Source organism: Loxodonta africana, chromosome 11 (genome assembly GCF_030014295.1).
Source record: "Loxodonta africana isolate mLoxAfr1 chromosome 11, mLoxAfr1.hap2, whole genome shotgun sequence".
In the NCBI taxonomy this organism is placed as follows: domain Eukaryota; kingdom Metazoa; phylum Chordata; class Mammalia; order Proboscidea; family Elephantidae; genus Loxodonta; species Loxodonta africana.
This window is the reverse complement of record NC_087352.1, coordinates 19,202,127-19,223,833: the sequence shown is the minus strand read 5'-3', so window position 1 is coordinate 19,223,833 and position 21,707 is coordinate 19,202,127. Positions and strand designations below refer to the sequence as shown.

General features: G+C 48.1%; 1 protein-coding gene across 1 annotated transcript; it reads left to right on the top strand.

The window, feature by feature from the left end:
• Nucleotides 1–9: 9 nt before the first annotated feature.
• On the top strand, nucleotides 10–19,676 carry ETFB (electron transfer flavoprotein subunit beta). Its single transcript, XM_003406845.4, has 6 exons — nucleotides 10–140; nucleotides 9,746–9,904; nucleotides 10,180–10,338; nucleotides 12,852–12,914; nucleotides 18,299–18,457; nucleotides 19,464–19,676. The coding sequence occupies exons 1-6, from the start codon at nucleotides 84–86 to the stop codon at nucleotides 19,632–19,634; spliced, it is 768 nt and encodes a 255-aa protein (XP_003406893.1). The 5' UTR covers nucleotides 10–83; the 3' UTR covers nucleotides 19,635–19,676.
• The last annotated feature ends 2,031 nt before the right edge of the window (nucleotides 19,677–21,707 follow it).

Sequence of the window (21,707 nt, the reverse complement as noted above, 5' to 3'; positions counted from 1 at the left end):
AGCGTAGAATGGGACGGGGCCGGGGCTTCGGAGCTTTGACTGAGGTTTCGAACTGTTCCAGCCAGCGGCGGTGATACTGGAAGATGGCGGAGCTGCGCGCGCTCGTGGGTGTCAAGAGGGTCATCGACTTCGCCGTGAAGGTGACCGGGCCCCCCTCCCACCTCCCTGAGCCCCGCCGCCGTGTGCGTCTGGGATCGCGATTGCACACTCTCTCGGGGTCTTCTCGTAACCTTTGACCTCTGCCGCTCTTCCCCCACACGTCAGTCTTATCTGGGGGCAAAGGTCAAGGACTGTGAGGTTCTGACATCGATCCCTCTTCACGCAGACCCGGGCCTCTCTGAGATCATGACCCCGTTTCCCCCTTCCTCCCCCTATCCCCCGGTTTCCCCAGTTCTCCAACGATTTATAACTGTATACAGGGCAAGTTGCCTTCCATATTGTCTGGTGGGGAGTCATCGTCCATATTTAACAAGGAGAAACTGAGGCACAGAGAGGTCACTTACCTAGGGACAAGTACAGGCCAGATTCCAATCCAGTTCACTCTGACTCCTCACCCCAACTCGTGCTTTGCACACAAGCCAAGCATTAACCCACTAGGCTGCATTCCCTACAAAATTTACTATTTCGGTCCCCAAAGTGCTCTCTAATGGAGGTCATACAGGGCCCTGTGAGAATCCAGAGGGTATCTTTACCCGACGCAGCCACAGGGTGAGTGAGAAGGCTTGAGCTAGAAAGAGAGAGGAAAAAAAAGTGTTTTTTAGAGATGAAAATTCAATTCAAGGAAGTTGCAGCCAACCTGACCGAGCTGGTTGTTGTTAGCTGCTATTGAGTCAGCCCCTGACTCATGGAGACCCTATGTACGGTGAGATTGGACTGTTGTGATCCATCAGATTTTCAATGGTTGATTTTTGGAAGTAGATCACTAGATCTTTCTTCCTACCCTGTCTTCCTCCGGAAACTCCGCTGAAACCTGTTCAGCATCGTAGCAACATACAAGTTTCACTGACAGATGGGTGGTGGCTGCGCTTGAGGTGCATTGGCTGGGAATCGAACGCGGATCTCCTGCATGGAAGACGAGAATGCTATCACTGAACCACAATGTCCTTTTAATTTCTTCATGGAAGGGATAGGGGGCAGCATCTCTGAAGACCTGGCTTGTCCCCAGAGGGAAGCGTGTGTGGACAGAGGTGAATCAGACACAGTCCCTCACGCTAGTTTCTCTCAATACTTGACCTAAAGCAGGTTGAAAGCGGTGACTGTTTGTCTGTGTCTCTACGCCATCAGACGGGGAGCTCACCTCCATGCCCTCAGCTTCTCTCAGCACAGGGCCTGCATCTTCAAGGCCTCAGAATGGGTAAGACTGTGGCCACGAAGTTGATGCTGATATTGTCCCTACTTATGTGAGGAGTGGGCTGGGAAGGAGGGGACAGGAGACAGACCTAGGCCTGAAACCTTCAGTGCTCATAGCAGCTAATGTTTAGAGGGTCCTTACTAGGTACCTGGGTGTCACAAATGGTTTGCAGTCAACCGTTGGCCTAAAGGTTGGCACTTCGAACTCACCCAGTGGTGCTCCAGAAGAAAGGCCTGATCACCTGCTTCTGTAAAGATTCCACCCTCAACCTTCTGGAGCAGTTCTGCTCTGTAACACGTGGGGTCACCACGAGTAGAAACCGACCGATGGCAACAGGTTTAGTTTTGGTACTGTGTGCCAGGCAGTGTTCTCAGTCCTCTGTAGAGATTAACTTCTCAATATGACAAACAAACAAACAAAAACATTGCCGTCAAGTCAACTCTGACTCCTAGCAACCGCAAGTGTGTCAGAGTAGACCTGTGCTCTGTAGGGTTTTCAGTGGCCGATTTTCTGAAGTAGATTGCCAGGCCTTTCTTCTGAGGTGCCTCTGGGCAGACTCTAACCTCCATCCTTTCTGTTAGCCACGTGTATTAACCATTTGCGCCACTCAGGAACTCCGTCTGGATATTATTAATCCCATTATACAGGTGAGAGAACTGAGGCTAGGGAGACTCTGTTACTTGCCAGATACCCGGGCTAAGGCAGTCAGGATTTAAATCCAGGCAAGTCTGGCTCTAGGGCCTATGCTTTTCACATCTGCACCCTGCTGCCCCTTGGCCTAATGACATCTCTGGCAGCATTGGACAGGATTGCTGTCTCCAGGCTTTTAGAGACACCCTCCTCTTGGGCTGCTGGGACCCGATTGTCCTGGTTTCCTCCTACCTTTTTGTTCCTTGGAGTCCCTCCTTTGGGCCCCCAGAGCCCCTTGTGCCTCCCTTTGCCCGTGTGGAAGCTGCGCTCTCCCTGGGCTGAGATGTCTGTGGTTGTATCCATCTCCTTCATGAGACTGAGGGCAGGCCGGATTTGACTCCACTCTGGGTCCCAGCATAGCCCAGCACAGGGCCTGGCATGTGGGTGCCTCCTGTGTGTTCAAGGAGAGAGCAAAGAGGAAGTGTGAAGGCACCATTGGATCCGCTCCTGCCCTTTCCCAAGTGTTGGTGCTGCGTGCCCCTCTACAGTGTCCCCGGGCTCCTGCTCCTAGATCCTGTCTTTTACCCTGAATGTGCCTGTGAATGGCCTTTTCTGAACAAATAAATGATTCAAGCACTGCCAGCTACTAACCGGGTCAGGTCCTGGGTACAAACACATACCTTCTTCTCAATCCTCTGCCCCATCCCTCCTGGCCTCTGCATCTCACTTCTCTTTCCTCATGGCCCCAGCAGCTCAGGCCTCCTCCTCTCTCACTTGAACCCTCACCCCAGCCACCTCACTGGCCTCCAGTCTCTCATGTCCAATCCATTCCCTACCAGCCTCAGGGGTCTTCTATGCCCAGAGCTGACCCTACCCCCTCCCCTTCTCACAGCACTGCCATGGCTCCCTGGTACCCTCAGGACAAAGTCCCAACCCCTCAGCCTGGTGTTTGAGACCCTTTGTGGTCCTGCCTCCGCCCCTTCTCAGTCAGTCCCCTTTGTCCCTCTTTCACCCTCTGTGCTTCCAGAACACCAACCTGCTTCCTTTCCTGACAGACCAGCCTGTTTCTTTTTTTTTTAATTATGATTATTATGGTGGAAATATATACTTCAAAACATTTGCTAGCACAACAACCTCCACATTTACAATCCAGGGACATTGAGTACATTTTTCATGTTGTGCCACCATTTTGGTATCCTTTTCCAAAATATTCCACCATTATTAACATAAACTTAACGCCTGCCCCTCCCCCCGCCAAACTCTCCTCTTTTCCTTTCCTCCCACCTCTGGTAACCATTAGTAATCATTGTTGTTGTGTGCTGTCGAGTCAATTCTGACTCACAGCGACCCTAGAGGACAGAGTAGAACTGCCCCACAGGGTTTCCTAGGCTGTGATCCTTACAGAAGGTGATCCTCAGGTCTTCTCCGCGGAAGGTGGGTTCAAACTGCTAATCTCTCGGTTAGCAGCTAAGTGCTTAACCATTGTGCCACCAGGGCTCCTTTATAATCTTTGGTTTCTATATATTTGCTTATTTTGTGTAAGTGAGATCAGACAGTATTTGTCCTTTTGCAGCTAATTTATTTCACTCAACATGATGTTTTCAAGGTTCCCCAATGTTGTGGCACGTACCAGGACTTCATTTCTCTTTATGGCTGAGTAGTATTCCATGGTGTGTATAAAACACATTTTGCTTAGCCATTCATCCTTTGATAGACATTTTGGTTGCAGGCGGTTTTTCGCCTTGAACCTTTGCCTAGCCGTGTCTTCTACCTGGGCTCCCTTCCCTGCTCCATGCCCATGCCCCGTTCCTAATTCTCCCCTTATCAAAGTGTATTGATTTCTAGTGAGTCCCCTCCTCCAGGAAGCCCGCTGACTATCAGGCAGGCATGGGGCTTTGGAAACCCCCTGGTTTGCCTCTATGGACCTCCCCACACTGGATTGGGATCCTGTTTACCCAGCTGCCCCCTCCTCAAATGGCAGCACCTTGTGGGGAGGCCCTGGTCTCCCTCACCTCCTTCCAGTCTTTGCTCAGACATCACCTTCTCTGTGAGGTCTTCCTTGTCGCCTACTGCAAATCACAGTCTCTGAGGCCCCGTCCCCCTCTTCGCTTTATTTTCACCACAGTCTTCTGATCTTGTGATGCACTGTGTGATTTGCTTACTTATTGTTTTAGTTTCTGTCTCTCCTTCCAGAACTCGAGCTCTGGGGGTGCAGGGAGCTTGTCTGCTGCGTTCACTACTGTCGTAGACAGTGAGTTGTTGTTTTTGGGTGCCCTTGAGTCAATTCCGACTCATAATGATCCCATGTGAAAGAGTAGAACTGCCCCCATAGTGTTTCCTAGGCTGTAATCTTTACAGGTCTCCAGGTCTTTTCTCTCGGAGCAGGTAGTAGGTTCGAGCCTCCATACTTTTGGTTAGCAGCTGAGCACTTAACCATTGTACCACCAGGGCTCCTTAGACAGTGGGTACCCTACTGGAATGGTTTAGAGTAGTGACTCTGGAGACCAGCTGCCTACGTTCAAATCCTGCCTTTACCACCTCTGCTGTGTGACCTTGGGGTAGTTACATAACCAGTCTGTATTGGTTTCCTGTTGCTGCTGTAACAAGTCCCCACAAACTTGGTGGCTTAAAAAGACACAGCTTTATTCTCTTGTTAGTTCTGGAACTCCATAGTCAGTCTCACTGGGCTAAAGTCATGGGGTTGGCGGGGCTGGTTCTTCCTGGAGGCTTCAGGAGATAATTCATTTCCTGGCCTTTTTTAGCTTCTACAGGCTGCTCACATTCTTTGGTTAGCAGCCCCTTCATCCATCTTAAGGGCCAGAAGTGTAGCATCTTTTTTTTAATAACATTTTATTGTTTTCGGTGAAGGTTTTCACAGCAGTTTAGCTTCCCATTCACCAGTTTCTACACAATTTGTTCAGTGACGTTGGTTACATTCTTCACAATGCATGAACATTCTCCGTATTTCCTTACTGGTCATTCCATTTCCATTCATCTAGTTTCCTTGCCCCCGTCCATTCTTATCTTTGTTTTAAAGTAATTGTGGACCGTTTGGTCTCATATAGGTGATTTTTTAAAGGAAGAGTACTTACAGGCGATATTCTTTATTATTTGAGCCAGTTCGTTATTTAGCTACAAGGTGACCTCAGGGGTTCAAGGTTTGAAGAGTATCTCAGGGCAGCAGTGTAGCATCTTCAAGTCTCTTTCTCTCCGTCCCGCAGCTTCCATTGTCACATCGCCATCTGTCTGACCATGACCCTCCTGCCTTCCTCTTCCCTTATGGGGACCCTTGTGATCATGTTGGGATCACTCAGTAATCCAGAATAATCTCCCCAACTCAAGATCCTTAACTTTGTCACATCTCGAAAGTCTCTTTTGCCATGTGAGGTGACATAGTCACAGGTTCTGGGGATTAGGATGTGGACACCTTTGGGGGCCATTGTTCAGCCTCGCCCATACCCTGAGCCTCATCTCCCTCCTTGGTGTTCGCAAGCCATTGCTGGGATTGCTTGAAGGTCGCTGTCTCCTCCTCTGGCCTCGTCTGTCCTGCTTATTCATGTGCCCTGAGCACTTGTCCAGCGTCTCACTGGGTAGAAAAGACCAGAGGATGGAACCAAACCAGAAAGCCTTGAGCTGTGACAAGGGTTCAGGAAGAGCTGTGAGAAATCATTTTATGAAAACCCCCCTGGAGTGTGTTGTTTTTGTTAGATGTCGTCAAGTCAGTTCCCACTCATAGCAACTTCATGTGACAACAGAGCTGCCCCTTAGTGTTTTCTTGGCTGTAATCTTTACAGAAGCAGATCATCAGGTCTTTCTCCTGTGGAGTCACTGGGTAGGTTCAAACTGCCAACCTTTTGGTTAGCAGCTGAGCACTTAAGCATTGTGCCACCAGAGCTCCTAACAGGTGCTATGGAGTTGATTCTGACTCATAGTGACTCCATGTGACACAGTAGAACTGCCCCATAAGGTTTTTTTTTAAAATGATTTCTTTTTTTGTTGCTGTTGTTGAAAATATATACAGCAGAACGTACAACGATTCAACAGTTTCTACACGTACAATTCAGTGACGCTGATTACGGACATTGATTAGTCTTCAAGTTGTGCAACAATTCTCCAGCCCTCCTTTTCTGAATTGTCCCTACCCCACTAACATTAACTCACTGTCCGTTAAGTTTCCTGTCTATCCTTTCCAGTTGCTGTTGTCAGTTCCATCCCACACAGATAGATAATTCTTTACAAGAGCACAGTGCTCAAGGCTCGGCTGCAATCTTTACAGAAGCAGATCACCAGATCTTTTTCCCATGGAGCTACTGGGTGGGTTCCAACTGCCAACCTTTTGATTAGCAGCCCAGTGCTTAACCGTTTGTGCCTCCAGGACTCCATCGCTGCAGTGTGGTGGGCAACAGACAAAAGGACTGACTTGTTAACTCCGAGGGTAAACTCAGCATGTTATAGAGCCTCGTGGTTCTCAGGATGGAGTGAGCCTGAGCAGCCTGGGATTAGACTCCCAACCCTGCCACTTCTTTGCTGTGTGACCTTGGGTGAGGCACTTGCCCTCTCTGTGCCTCACTTGCCCCATCTGTGAAATGACCATGATCACAGGAGTACTGCCTTCCTAGCTTGCTGTGACTGTTAAATGAGTTGTTGTTAGATGCCATCTAGTCTGACTCATGGTGACCCTGTGTGACAGTAGAACTGCCCTATAGGATTTTCTGGGCTGTAATCTTTTTTTTTTTTTTTTTAATCTTTATGAAGGGAGCCTTGGTGGCACAGTGGTTAAGCTCTCGGCTGCTAACCGAACCCACCAGCTGCTCCACAGGATGTGGCAGTCAGCTTCCATAAAGATTACAGCCTTGGAAACCCTATGGGGCAGTTCTACTCTGTCCTATAGGGTCGGAATCCACTTCTAGGCGACGTTTTTTTTTTTTTTGGCATATTTACGGGAGCAGATTGCCAGGACTTTCTCCCGTGGAGCCCGGGGGGGGGTTCCTAACCGCCAGCCTTTTGGGTGCCAGGCAAGTGCTGAACTGTTGTGACACCAGGGCTCCTAATGAATTACCTAGTGAGTTTAATGCATTACTACATCTAAAGTCCTTAGAACATTGCCTATAAAGCCGTGGCGGTTTTGTTGAGTGTTAGTACATTGAACGTGTAAGAGAAAGCGTGAAAGCTTAATGCTGAGTCATCTACCTAAATTGTATAAAACATCATTATTTAAAAAAAAAAAAAAACCTGTGGCTGATTTTTCATGCCAACCATTATTTCCTGATTTACGTAATTTAACGAAACAGTGTTTCAAACTGGAAATCAGCTCAAGCTTAAACATCTTTCACTGAGAAGACGAGCTGGCACAGTTCCTTGGACCCAGAGGGAGTTCTCCTTTTCTCCTTGGGAGGTGGCATGCAGGAGCGTGCAGGCTCAGAGCCCTTCCCTGATTCACCCTGCATGCAAAGGCATTTGACTGATGGGACAGCTTTCCTGTCTCAACGGGACACACAAGGGAGGGCTTTTGTGTTTTCTTCCCCATGCTGCTTAATAAGTGTTTGGCAAGTGAATGGACGGGGCCAGGTTCTAACACATAACTCTTTTTTTTTTTTTAATTGGGGTGAAAATATACACAACAATACCAATTCAGCAGCATACACGTATAATTCAATGACATGGGTTACATTCTTCAGGCTGTGCAACATTCTTGCTCTCCCAAAGCTAAAACTCTCCCTCCCCCTCCCTCCCACCCCTGATGTTGGTGGTGTGGTATGACCTCTCCACTCATGGCAATGCTATGGGACAGAGTAGAGCTGCCCATAGAATTTACTAGGCTATAAGTGGTTAAGTACACAGCTGCTAACTGAAAGGTAGGCGGTTTGAACCCACCAGCCACTCAATGGGAGAAAAATATGGCAGTTTGCTTTCATAAAGATTACAGCCTTGGAAACTCTACGGGAAGTTCTACTCTGTCCTATACGGTTGCTATGAATCAGAATTGACTCGACAGCAACAGGTTTGGTTTTTGGTTTAATCTTTACTGGAGCAGATCACCAGGTCTTTTCTCCCAAGGAGTAGTTGGTGCGTTTAAACCGCCTGCCTTTTGGTTAGCAGCTTAGTCCTTAACAGTTGTACCACCAGGGCTCCTCTCCCCCTAGGAACCAATAATAATCTTTGGTTTCTATATACAGTGAAACCGTGAGAGCTGGAACTTGACAGGACTGCCTTATTTTTCTGGGTCTTGCAAGTTCTCCACCCTGGAAATGGTGCAGCCTTACCATTTTTCTTTCATTTTAGTGGAAAATATTTGAGTTTTCTTTCTCCGACAGGTTTCATCCTTACACCAGTTCTGGCTTTCGCAGGTTTTACTGTATTTGGTTATTTCATATAAGTGAGATCATACAGTATTTGTCCTTTTGTGACTGACTAATTTCACTCAGCATGATGTTTTCAAGGTTCATCCATGTTGTGGCATACATCAAGACTTCATTTCTCTTTATGGCTGAGTAATATTTCATTGTGTGTATAAACCACATTTTGTTTATCCATTCCTCTGTTGATGGGCATTTCGGTTGTAAAAATGGTGTAGGGGTGTCAGACCTCTAACTTCACTAAGCGGGAGGAGAATCAAGATGAACATCAGCCCAAAGCCGATTCCTATGAGGCTGAGGTCAGACACACCTCCACCTTCCAATCTTTTTACCAGTTCTGACACCAGCTGTCCCTCCTTCAGCACTCTACTTCTCTGCTGCATTTGATAATTTGTTGCATCGGCCACACAGAACTCACAGTTCATACTCACAATTATGGGTTTTATTAGGAAAGTAACGGGTTACAATTCCGGATCAGAAAAAGCAGAGAGCTAGCGAAGGGGAGGGAAACCATCAATGAGATGGATTGGCCCAATGGCTGCAACGGTGGACTCAAACATAACCAAGGATCATGGAGATGGAGCAGGACCAGGCAATATTTCATTCTGTTATGCAAGGTTGCCATGAGTCAGAGGTGACTCAATGACAGCCAGCTACCAACATCTGTAATACACTTAGGGATATCATAAAATGGATTTCTCGCTAGAGACTGGAGGAACCCCTGAGACTCTGGCCCTAAGTCACTCCCAGCCACTCCCGGAAACCATCTTCCAGTCGAGCAGTTGACAGGCCTGTAAAATAAACAATAACACCCAAAAAGGATGGGCTCTGTAGAACAAACAATTGCACAAGACCGAAAGGGCAACATTTGCCCAAAGGTAAACATTAGAAGGCAGGAAGGGGTAGGAAAACCAGAGAAAAGAAAATGGGGAACCCAAGATGGAAACGGGGAAAATGCTGACATGGTGTGGGGATTGCAACCAATGTCATGGAACACTTTGTGTGCTGTTTGTGGAAGGGGAAACTAATTTGCTGTGTAAACTTTCACCTAAACCACAGTAAAATATATATTTTTAAATGTATTTCTCACTGTGGGTTATGGTAAACAAAAATGTGAAAAACGCTCTTTCAGGCTGGAGGAGCAGCGACAGAGTAGGGGCGAGAATGTGAAATGTCCCTGTGCTCAGCAACTGTGTGAAATGAGAGAATGAAAGGGTCGCCCACCCCCTGCCTGCGAATTCTAACCCAACTCTGGCCCTGGAACTTTGTGACCTGGACAGGCTCTGCACCTTTCTGGGCCGCCCCCGACCCTGTCCATGAGGGGTTTGGTGGGCATGGGCCCCAGAGCTCCGTGGGCCAGGTGCTATGCCCCCTGACCTAACTCCCTCCCCTCCTGGCTACTGCACAGATCCGGGTGAAGCCAGACAAGACAGGCGTGGTCACAGATGGAGTGAAGCACGCCATGAACCCCTTCTGTGAGATCGCTGTGGAGGAGGCCGTGCGGCTCAAGGAGAAGAAGCTATTGAAGGAGGTCATTGCTGTCAGCTGCGGGCCCACTCAGTGCCAGGTGCTGGGGTGGGGGGCCTGGGGCGGGGCTGGGGGCCTGGATTTGGGGGTCTGAGGGAGGAGAGGCTGGGGTCCTGGACTCCTGGGTCTGATGGAGTAGAGGGCTGGGGGCCTAGGCTTCTGGGTCTGAGGTAGGAAGAGGGCTGGGACTCCATGGTCTGAGGGGGAGGAGCTGGGGGCCAGGACTGATAGGTATGAGAGAGGAGGGGGCTGAGGTCTAGACTCCTGGGTTCCCCTGGGCATAGAAGCTGAACTGAGCCCCTTCTTCCCTTGTAGGAGACCATCCGCACTGCCCTGGCCATGGGCGCAGACCGAGGCATCCACGTGGAGGTACCGGCTTCAGAGGCTGATCGCCTGGGTCCCCTGCAGGTGGCCCGGGTCCTGGCCAAGCTGGCAGAGAAGGAGAAGGTGAACCTGGTGCTACTGGGCAAGCAGGTAGGTGTGCCCAGCCCCCACTACACAGCCCCTCGCCAACATCTCTGCTTAGGAGGTGGTGGGGCCGGAGGTAACCCTGAAGGGCGTTCAGAATCCAGGCTGACAGCTTGGCATTTTCTGTTTGAACGGGGAGGACACGGTCAGCTCCGAGTATCAGAAAGAGCCCATCGAGGGTCTACTGGGCGAGACTGGAGGAGGCTGGGGCGATGGCCCATGTGAACTAGGAAAAGGGGAGCCAGGGCTGTGGGGACAGAGAGGTAGGGATAGAGCAGAGAGATAGATATGGCAGAGGGAGGGGCTTGAGCCCCGGGAGGTTGGAGGGAGTGCAGGGGAGGGAAGAGGGTGCTGGGAGTTTGACTTGATAACTTCAAGGTGGGAAACCCAGGAAGAGGAGCCCGAGGAAGACATTACGACTTAGTAAGTGTGCCAGCCTGCAGGGACATCTGGGAGAAACAGTGGTGTGGGTTCAAGAGAGAGGCCTGGGCTTGGAACAGAGACCTGAGACTTTTCGGGGGCTCTGGGGATAATGAAGGAGCCCTGGTGACGCAGTGGTTAAGCATCCAGCTGCTAGCAGAAAGGTTGGTAGGTCAAACCTACCCAGTGGCTCTGCAGAAGAAAGATGTGGCAGTCTGCTGCCGTAAAGATTACAGCCTTGGAAACCTACAGGACGGTTTTACTCTGCCCTATAGGGTCGCTATGAGTTGGAATCAACTCGACAGTGGTGGATTTGGTTTGGACTGGGGAGCCATGGAGGGCTGTGAGCAGGGGAGGGACGGGACCAGCTCTGGGGCTGTAAGGGATGGACAGGGAGAGGAGAGACTGGAGGCTGGGAGTTTGGGGTTAAGCAGAGTGAGGTGGGCGAGGCCCCAACTAGAACCCTCCCATGACAGTGGTGCCCCCAGGAGATCTGAGAAACTCTTCCTAGGGGGCAGCCTACTCATCCACCTTCCTGTTTGAGGGCAAACCTCGTGACCCCACCCCGGGGAGGGTGAAGGAGGGTCAACAGCAAAGCTACGGGCAGATGGGAGCAAGAAAGGGAGATCAAGAGGCAGGGAATTAGGGACAGAGGCTGAGGAAGAAGGTCAACGGCTGTGTGGAGCCCCAGAGGGGAGAGCTGAGGAATTCAGGGAGTAAGGTCACCCCAGGGAAGAGGAGGAGGCTGGCGGGCCGAGGTAGGCCATTGGGTGTTTTGTCAATCAGAGTGGAGGACACACTCTGAAAGTTAAACAGTAGAAAGCAGATAACAAGCAGCCACAGAATCAGAGTATAGAGTACACATCAGCAAACTGGGGCAGAGGGCCTAGCTAGAGAACAGGCCAAAAGGCAGGCCTGGTTGAGGTTGTGTGGTCCCTGGGTGACACAAGTGGTTTGCGCTCAACTACTAAGCGAAAAGTTGGCCGTTCAAACCCACCCAGCAATGCTGCAGAAGAAAGGCCTTGCGGTCTGCTTCCATAAAGATTACAGCCAAGAAAACCCTATGGGGCAGTTCTACTCTGTAACACATAGGGTTGCCATGAGTTGCTATTGACTTGTTGATAACGGGGTTAGGGTGGGGCTGTGGGGGCCCAGGCCTCGTGCCCACTCCCCAGGGTCAGGGTGTTGGCAGCACAGTTTATTGAAGCCCCCTGCACTTGCTGGTGGTCTCAGACTTAGAAATCCTGCTTGACCTCGTGGTTAGGGGCAGTTCCAGGGGCTAGGGCCTCCAGCTGAGGGAGATGCTGGGTGAACTGGGACACTGGGACACTGCTGTGGGTGGCAGAATCACAGCTCAAACTGGCTTAAGCCAAAAAGCAAATGTATGAACTCACATAAGGCCGGCTTCAGACATAGCTTGATTCAGGGCCACATGTGAGCCCCAGGTGCTGCTCCTATGTTGGCTTCGCTCTCTTGCATCTCCAGGCTCACATTCTACCTGCTTATCAACCCCAGCAGGAAGAAAATAGCCTCTTTCCCAAGAGCTCCAGCAAAGCTCCTAGGGTTGTCTCTTCATTGGTACAACTTTAATGACACGCCCATGCCTGAACTAATCACTGCAGTTGGGGGTGGAATAGAATGTTTTCATTGGCCCAGATCCTGTTCATCCAACTCCCCCGAGTGCCCAGCTCATGGGAAGCTTCTGTCAATATTTATATAGCGGGCAGAGACTTGGCATTGGGGATGATACCAGGTGCCCACATGTGCTGCTGGACAAATGGCCACTCTTCTCCAGGGCCAAGTGAGGGGATTGTTCCAGAAGAGGAGTCAGCAAACTGTAGCCCACAGCCACTGCTTGTTTTCATAAGTTTTGTTGGAACACAGTCATGCCCATTCATCTATGTATCGTCTGTGGCTGCCTTCCAGCTATAACAGCAGAGTTGAGTAGTTGTGACAGAGACCAAATGACCCTCAGTACCTAAAATATTTGCTGTCTCGCCTGTTATAGAATAAGTTTGCCGAGCAGTGTTCTAGACAAATGCCTGAATGATGTGTGAGAAGCGCCATCATACAGCCTTCTCTTCTCTTTTCCCACTTAGGCCATTGATGATGACTGTAACCAGACGGGGCAGATGACGGCTGGATTTCTGGACTGGCCACAGGTGAGGCTGGAGTGGGGAGCACATAAGACCAGCTTCAGGCAAAAGATAGCCTCTTTCCCAAGCGCCCCAGCAAAGCTCCCGGGGCTGGCTCTTCACTGGTCCACTTTGAGTCACATGTCCACCCCTGAACCAATCACTGTGGTTAGGACATAAAATGTTCTCATTGGGGCCTGTTCTGGGGGAAAAGGACGCTTGCCCTATCCCTGTCCTTCTAAAAGGAGACAGTGAAGCGGGACAGCTACTCCAAGGAGCTGGAAGGAGGAGGTAGGGGAACCCTCAGGGGCTCCCTCTCGCTAGCTCCTCAGCCACGAGGCGTTTGTACTTGCTGTTCCCTCAGCCCAGAACACTGTTCTCCCAAATTGTCTCATGGCTTTTTTGCTCCTTTCCATCAGGTCTCTGCTTAAATGTCACCTCTTCAGAGAGGCCTTCCCTGCCCACACCGTAGGAAATGCTCATCTCTCCTCCCAGATTCCAGGTTCTCCACTCCATGTCTATACTAGCACCATCCGGTAGAAATAATGTAAGCCACATGTGTAATTTAAAATTTTTTAATAGCCACATTAAAAAGGTAAAAAGAAACAGGCAGAATTAATTTTAATAATATATTTAATATATTAACAATATACATTTTAATATATTGAAAAATATTCTTACATACTGTAAGGAGTCCTGGTGGCGCAGTGGTTAAAGCAATCGACTGCTAACTGAAAGGTTGGCAGTTCGAGACCACCAGTGGCTCTGCAGGAGAAAGATGTGGCAGCCTTCTTCCGTAGAAATTTACTGCCTCGGAAACCCTGTGGGGCTGCTATGAGTCAGAATCCTTTTTTTTGGTGTACCAACATATAATCCACTATAAAAAATTGTTGTGATAATTTACATTCTCCTTTTGGTACTAAGTCTTCAAAATCCAGTGTGTATTTTATGTTTACAGCATATCTCAATTTGGATGCTAAATTTTCACGAGAAGGAGTTAATTTAAAGGCCATTAAATTCACGGTTGAAAAAGTAGATTTGTACTCGGGTTGTTCCAAACAAAGTTAAAAGATTTTCAGTAACCAAACTGAGCATCAGGGTTTTTAAAAATAGCTTTATTGAGGTATAACTGGTGTGCAATAACTGCATATATGTTTGAACTGTACAATTTGATCGCTTTTCACACGTGTATACATACTGGAGAAGGACATCATGCTTGGTAAAGTGAGGGTCAGCAAAAAAGAGGAAGACCCTCAATGAGGCTGATGGCCACATTGGTTGCAACAATGGGCTCAGACACAGCAACAGTTGTGAGGATGACATAGGACCAAGCAGTGTTTTGTTCTGTTATATGTAAGGTCGCTATGAGTTGGAACTGACTCGACGGCACCTAACAACATGCATACTTTCGTAAAACCATCACCACAGTCATGATCAGATAGCTCAAGTCTCAGTTTTAAAATCTGAACTTAAATAAAATTAAAAATTCAGTTCCTCTGCCACACTGGCCACGTTTCAAGTGCTTGGTAACCACACTTGGCTAAGAGCCAATTGCCTTCAAGCCGATTCTGACTGATGGATACCCTGTGTGTGTCGGAGTAGGACTGTGCTCCACAGGGTTTTCAATGACTGGAATCTTTTAGAAGTAGACCTCCAGGCCTTTCTTCTGAGGGCCTCTGGATGGACTACAGTCTCCAATCTTTCAGTTAGCAGCCGAGCATGTTAACCATTTGTACCACCCAGTGACTCCCACACCTGACTGTTGTTGTTAGGTGCTACGGAGTTGATTCTGTCTCATAGTGACCTGTGAAAATGGCACAGCAGAGGCGTCTGACCTCCTCTAACTTCACCAGGGGGAAGGAGAATCAAGATCAACAGCCATGGCTGATTCCTATGAGTCGGAGGTCAGGCATGTCTCCTCCCTTCAACCTTTTTTACCAATTCCGACACCAACCGTCCCTCCCACAGCATCCTGTACTTCTCTGCTGGGTTCGGTAGTTTATTGCAATGGCCACATAAAACTCACAGACAATACTCACGATTATGGGGTTTATTAGGGAAGTAACAGGTTACAATTCAGGTTCAGGAATGCTCAGGATACAGCTCTTCCATCAGGATAGCCTCTTCTCAGCTGTGCCCAGAATCACATGTCTCTGGCCCCTTTGCCTCTGCTCGAGCAAGTCTTAACAAAGCTCTTTTAGCTCTGCTGATGAGTGCCCGGAGGCACCCCACTCCGCCAGCAAGCCTCCTGCCCAAAAGCGTTCAGCTTTCTCCATGGGCCGGGAAGCCCACTGTGCCGTTTTCTACTGTCTCCTGCCTCTGCTGCTGCTGTTTTTCTGCCACTGCTTCTCACAGTCTTTCACCACTTCCGGTGTTAACAGCTTTCTCTCTCTGTCTCCTGGATCTTGCATGGTCTCAGTGCAGGGATCCCGGGTCCAAAGGACAAGCTCCACTCCTGGCTCTTCCTTCTTGCTGGCTGTGAGGTCCTCCTTCCCACCTCTGGGATGGCTCATTTTAAGCCTAGTGGGATGGCAAAACTGACCAATCTCCTTGTCAGGGTTCCATACCTTATTTACATGATCCCACCCCCACAAGGGTGCCATGCACCTTACTTACATTATTAGGAAGCTATCCAATCCCCTTAGTGGGCCATAAGCACCTCATTTGCATAGTCCCACCCAATCATTTGGTGGGAGTTACAAAGATTATGGCCAAAAGGGCCATGTTAAGTAATTCACTGTACCACACGACCCCAAGTGACAAAGTAGAACTGCCTCATAGGGTTTTCTAGGCTGTAATCTTTACGGGAGCAGATCGCCAGGTCTTTCTCTGGCAGAGCTGCTGGGTGGGTTCAAACTACCAACCTTCAGTGAGCAGCTGAGCATTTAACCGCTGTGCCACCAGAGCTCCTTTCACACGTGGCTAGTGGCTAATATATAGGACAGCGCAGTTCTGGAGATTTTGTCTTACTCTCTTTTCTTTTCTCCAAAGTATTGTTCACTGTGTAACCAGCTTTTGTAATTGCCCCCCATCTCGCTCTCCAATTAGTGTGTTTTAGTTTATTCATGTGATTTCTTATCTGAAATTATCTCATTTGCTTCAGTGGTTACTGGCTGTCTCCCCCACTAGCAAATATGTGTTTGAAAGCTGGGGCCTTGGCGGTCATGTTCACGGTGTATCCCTAGAGTTGGGCCCACAGGGGCATTTGGGTGAGGCTGTGAATGATGTGACATTCAAACTAAGACCTGAAAGATTTGTCAAATGAATAAGTGAATGAAGAATAACAGGCTGGTTAGACAAAGAGACTGTAGGTCACATCAGTTACCAGGGGGAGGAAATGATCCAGGGTCCATCAAAGACAAAGGGGCTTTGGACAGATAGTGGGCCTGTCTTAGTTACCTAGTGCTGCTGTAACAGAAATACCACAAAGCGGTGGCTTTAACGAACAGAAATTTATTTTCTTACAGTTTAGGAAGCTAGAAGTCTGAATTCAGGGCTCTGGCTCTAGGGGAAGGCTTTCTCTGTCAGCTCTGGAGGAAGGTCCTTGACAATCATGTGGCATGTTTCTTCCCCTCTGCTTGTGCTTGAATTCTTGGTTGCTCGATCTGCTCTTTTTATATCAAAAGAGATTGACTTAAGACACACCCTACACTAATACTTCCTCATTAACATAACAAAGAAAACCCATTCCCAAATGGGATTATAACCACAGATATACTCCTTGCCATAGAGTCGTTTCCCACTCAGAGAGACCCTGTCAGACAGAGTAGAACTGCCCCCATAGGGTTTCTAAGGCTGTAAAGCTTTATGGAAGCAGACTGCCACATCTTTCTCCCGAGGAGCAGCTGGTGAATTCTAACAGCTGGCCTTTTGGTTAGCAGCCGAGAGCTTAATGAGCCATCAGGGCTTCTTAACCACAGGTATAAGGGTTAGGAGTTACAACACATATTTTTGGGGGACACAGTTCAATCCATAACAGGCCCTAAGTGGAGAAGAGGAGGATGTTTCGAGGACAAGGGAAGCACAGGAATTTCTATTGTCAGCCCAGCGGAGGGGTCTCACAGGAGCTCATGGGGATGGGGTGGCAGGTAGGTGAGAGGCCAGAGCCAGACCACCTGTGTACACACTCCAGCTTTCAGGTTTACCAGCTATGGGTGACAGTGGTCACGTTATTCAGTCTCTCTCTGCCTCAGTTTTCCTCATCTGTAAAATGGGGATAATAGCATTTACCTCATAGTGTGGTTGTGAGGATTTGATGATTTAACATGTATAAATTGCTTAGAACCTCATCCAACACTGAATACATACTCACTATTATTATTTATAGTGGGTTCAGTGGTAGAATTCTCACCTTCCTTACAGGAGATCTGGTTCGATTCCCAGCCAGTGCACCTCACGTACAGCCACCACTCATCTGTCAGTCTAGGCTTGGTGTTGCCATGATGCTGAACAGGTTTCATTGGCACTTCCACATTAAGACAGATTAGGAAGAAAGGCCTGGCAATCTACTTCCAAAAAATCAGCCAGTGAAAATCCTGTGGATCACAACAGTCCAATTCCATTGTGCGTGAGGTCACCATGAGCTAGTCAGCACCATGTGCTGACTCAACGGCAGCTAACGATAATTATCATTTAGGGGAAGGAGATCTGACCAGAAGGTTTATAATTTATGCCTTGGCTTCCAGAGAAAATGAAAACACCCTCTGCTAGATTTTTGAAACCCCTTTCTGTGGCTTCCCCCTGTTTTTGTGTGTGTGTGTGTGTAGTTTAAATCTATTATGATTAACTGGAATCTAGATCTTTTTTTTAAAAAAATTATTAAAGTATTTTAATTTTATTTAAATATTTAGATTTAAATAAAATAATTTTATTAAAATAATATTTTATTGTGTTTTTGATGAAAGTTTACATAGCAAATTAGGTTCCCAATTGACAATTTCTACACAGATTGTTCAGTGACATTACTTATATTTTTTATAGTGTGTCTACATTGTCTTTAACTGTGTCTGGTTGTTCTGTTTCCAGTGCTGTAGTTTCCCTGCCCCTTATCTTCTCATCTTTGCTTTAGAGTAATTGTTGACCTTTTGGTCTTGCTGGTTTTTAACTTGAGGTCTATAGGTCACCTTAAAGGACCCTCCCTTTTTATACTTTCCCTCATCTGGTCATGCATTCAGCAATAGGATATAAAGGAGCCCTGGTGGTGCAGTGGTTAAGCGCTTACTTGTTAACTGGAAGGTCAGCAGTTGGAACTCACCAGCTGCTCCATGGGAGAAAGATCTAGTGATCTGCTCCTTTACAGATTACAGTCTGAGGGTCACCATGAGTTGGAATTGACTCAATGGCACCCAACAACAACTGTGCCTGACCTGAGTTAATCTCGCCCACTCTCCTCATATGCTGTCCCTCCCCAGGGCACATTCGCCTCCCAGGTGACATTGGAGGGGGACAAGTTGAAAGTGGAGCGGGAGATTGACGGGGGCCTGGAGACCCTGCGCCTGAAGCTGCCTGCTGTGGTCACTGCTGACTTGCGGCTCAACGAGCCCCGCTACGCCACGCTGCCCAACATCATGGTGTGTACTTGGCAGGGTGGGGGCACTGAAGGCCTGGGGATGGTGAGGGCATCGCAGACCCAGTGCTTCCCTGGTGGTCAGATGGGAGGAGAAGAGGTCCCAGGGAAGATTTTGTCCAAAGGAAGGGGGTCACTTGATCATTTTGGCTGACAAGGCTTACTGGGTCATCTCTGCCAGTAGGAGGTTTTCATGGGGGCTATTTTGGCTAACAAGAAGTGATTACTGGTTATTTAGCCAATAGAAAGGTTGTCTCGACCAATAGAAAGCCTTCACTGGGCAATAGAAAGGGTTCCCCCTTGTCATTCCAGCCAATGGGAAAGTTCATTGGTTAATTTTGGCCAGATAAGAAGGATTCATTAGGTCATCTTGGTTCATTAAGGAGGTAGGAAGGAATTGTTAGGCCCTCTTGGTTAACTAGGAAGAGTTCATGGGTTTTCTGGGCTGGCAGGAAGAATTCACTAATCATCATGGCTAGTAAGATGGAGTCATTGGGTCATCTCAGCCAATAGAGAGGGTTCATTGTGTCATCTAAGCCAACAGGGAGGGTTCATTGGATCATCTCAGCCAATAGGGAAGGATCATTAGGTTATCTTAACCGAGAGGGAGGGTTCAGTGAATCATCTCTACCAATAGGGGATTTATGGGTCATATCAACCAACAGGGAGGGTTCGGTGGGTCCTATCAGCCAAAGGTCCATTGAGTCATTATCACCAAAAGGATAGGTCCATTCCAGCCAGTCAGGAGCTTACCAAGGTGGTTGACTAAAGGAGGACTTTGGTAATGGGAGGGCTTCCCAGGTCATCCCAGCCAACAGAAATTGTCTATACCATGTGTGGCCCTCCAAGAGCCCTCATGTGTCCTGGACAGTGGGTAGGTCCAGAAGGATTCAGCCAGTTGAAATGGTTCTGCAGATGTGGCAGTCATGGGAAGGAGGCTTTAGGTGTTCTGGACAGTGGGTGGGGCAGGGGCTTCAGCAGCTCTGTGAACCGTGGCCTCCCATGTGCAGAAAGCCAAGAAGAAGAAGATTGAGGTGATCAAGGCCGGGGACCTAGGTGTGGACCTGACCTCCAAGCTTTCTGTGATTAGCGTGGAGGACCCCCCCCAGCGCTCAGCTGGGCTGAAGGTGGAGACCACAGAGGACCTGGTGGCCAAGCTGAGAGAGATCGGGCAGATTTGAGCCCCCCTCCCTGAAACTGCAATAAAACTATGACTCTCTTGACATCTGTCTCTGTCAACTCATTCCTTGGAGGCCTGTTTTCTGATTCAGTCAACAAGCATTTAAGAATCTCGTGTGCCAGGCCCTGTGCTGGGTGACGTAGGGGACCCAGGTGAGTCACATCCAGTCTCTGCCCTTGAGAAGCTTCCATATTGAAGAGTGAGACAGACATGGGTAAAGGTGGCCATATTGCAGGGTGATGGATATTGTCATGGAAGCAGCACTGGGCACTTGGGAACCCAGATGGGACACCTTGCTTGACCTATGGTCAAAAAGACTTCCCAGGGGATGACATCTAAACTGAGTTTTTTTTTTTTAAATAATAATATCTTACTGTGTTTTTGGTGAATGTTCATACAGCACATTAGGTTCCCATTTGACAATTTCTACACATTATTCACTGACATTAGTTACATTTTTCACATGTCAACATTCTCTTTAACTTTGTTCTACTTGTTCCCATTTAATCTGAGTCTTGAAAGACAAATGGGACTGAGGTGGGTGAGAAGAAGGGCTTTTATCCATGAAGTGTTTACTGAGGCCACCAGGCATCAGGCCTCAGCAGGGAATGAGGGTGGGAGCTCCGTTCTGGTTGGGGAGACACAAGCAACAATCAAAACCTGGGGTGCATGCCTAGAGGAACAGAGGGAAAGTTAAGAATAAGAAGAGGACATGGAATGTGTGGCTAATTGCCTCCATGAACAACTGCCACCTTTGCCATGAGACCAGAACTGGATGGTGCCCGGCTACCATTACTGAACATTTTTATCAAAGATTCTATAGAAGAATCCTGATCAAAAGGGAGATGCAGAACAGAGTTTCAAATTCTCATAGAATCCAGATTTCCTAGAGCCATGGAGGCTGGGTGAACCCCTGAAACTATTGCCCTGAGATAATCTTTAAACCAAAAATATCCCCTGAAGTCTTGTCAAAACCAAACAATAGTTTAGCTTAACTAATAAAGAACGTTTGCCTTGAGCATTATGCTCTTTTAAGAACTATCTATATAGGACCCAGTTGACAACAGCAAAGATTAGATAGCAACCTTAAGGGGCAGTGAATTTGTTAACGGGGAAGGACAACTCAGAAAAGGAGGGTGAGAATGGTTTTGTGACTGGAAGAATGTAGTCAATGTCACTGAATTGTACATGTAGAAACTCTTGAGTTGGTGTATGTTTTGCTGTGTATATTCTCAACAACAACAACAAAATAAATTACAGTATTAAAAAACAAACAAGACACCTGGTGTAGCATAAAGAGTCCAAGACCTGGAGTCAGACTTACTGGTTCCAAAGCCTCACTGTCATGCCTGCCAGCTATGAGGTCTTGGCCGATTCCTTCATCAGGCAATGTATTAGTCTCCTGTGGCTGCCATAACAAAGTGCCACAAACTGTGTGTCTTAAAACAATAGAAATTTACTCTGTAATAGTTCTGGAGGCTCGAAGTCTGAAATCAGGGTGTTGACAGGGCTGTTCTCTCTCCAAAGGCTCTAGGGGAGGATCCTTCCTTGTTTCTTCCAGCTTCTGGTAGCCCGAGGTATTTCTTGGCTTGTGCCACGTCACTCCAGTCTCTGCCTCCATCTTCACACGGCCATCGTCCCTCTGTCTCTGTCTCTTCTTAGAAGGACACCAGTCATTGGGTTAGCACTCACCCTAGTGACCTCATCTCAACTTGATTACATCTGCAAAGACCCTATTTCCAAACAAAGTCATGTTCACAGGCACCAGGGGTTAGGACTTCAGTATGTCAATCCGTAACAGGCCATTAGAGATAGTAACAGCATAGTGTAGTGGTTAAGGGAATGGGATCTGGGTTCTTGGCTTTGTGAGGACCTTAGACAAGTCACTACTCTCAGCCTAGGTTTCCTCCTGTGTCAGATGAAGTTAGTAATAATATCTGTAGTTTGGTTATCTATTGCAGTGTAATAAACTGCCCCAGAACTTGGTGGCTGTCAGTCAGGGTTCTCTAGAGAAACAACCAGAGAGAGACATTTACTTCAAGGGATTGGCTCACACAATTGTGGGGCTGGCAAG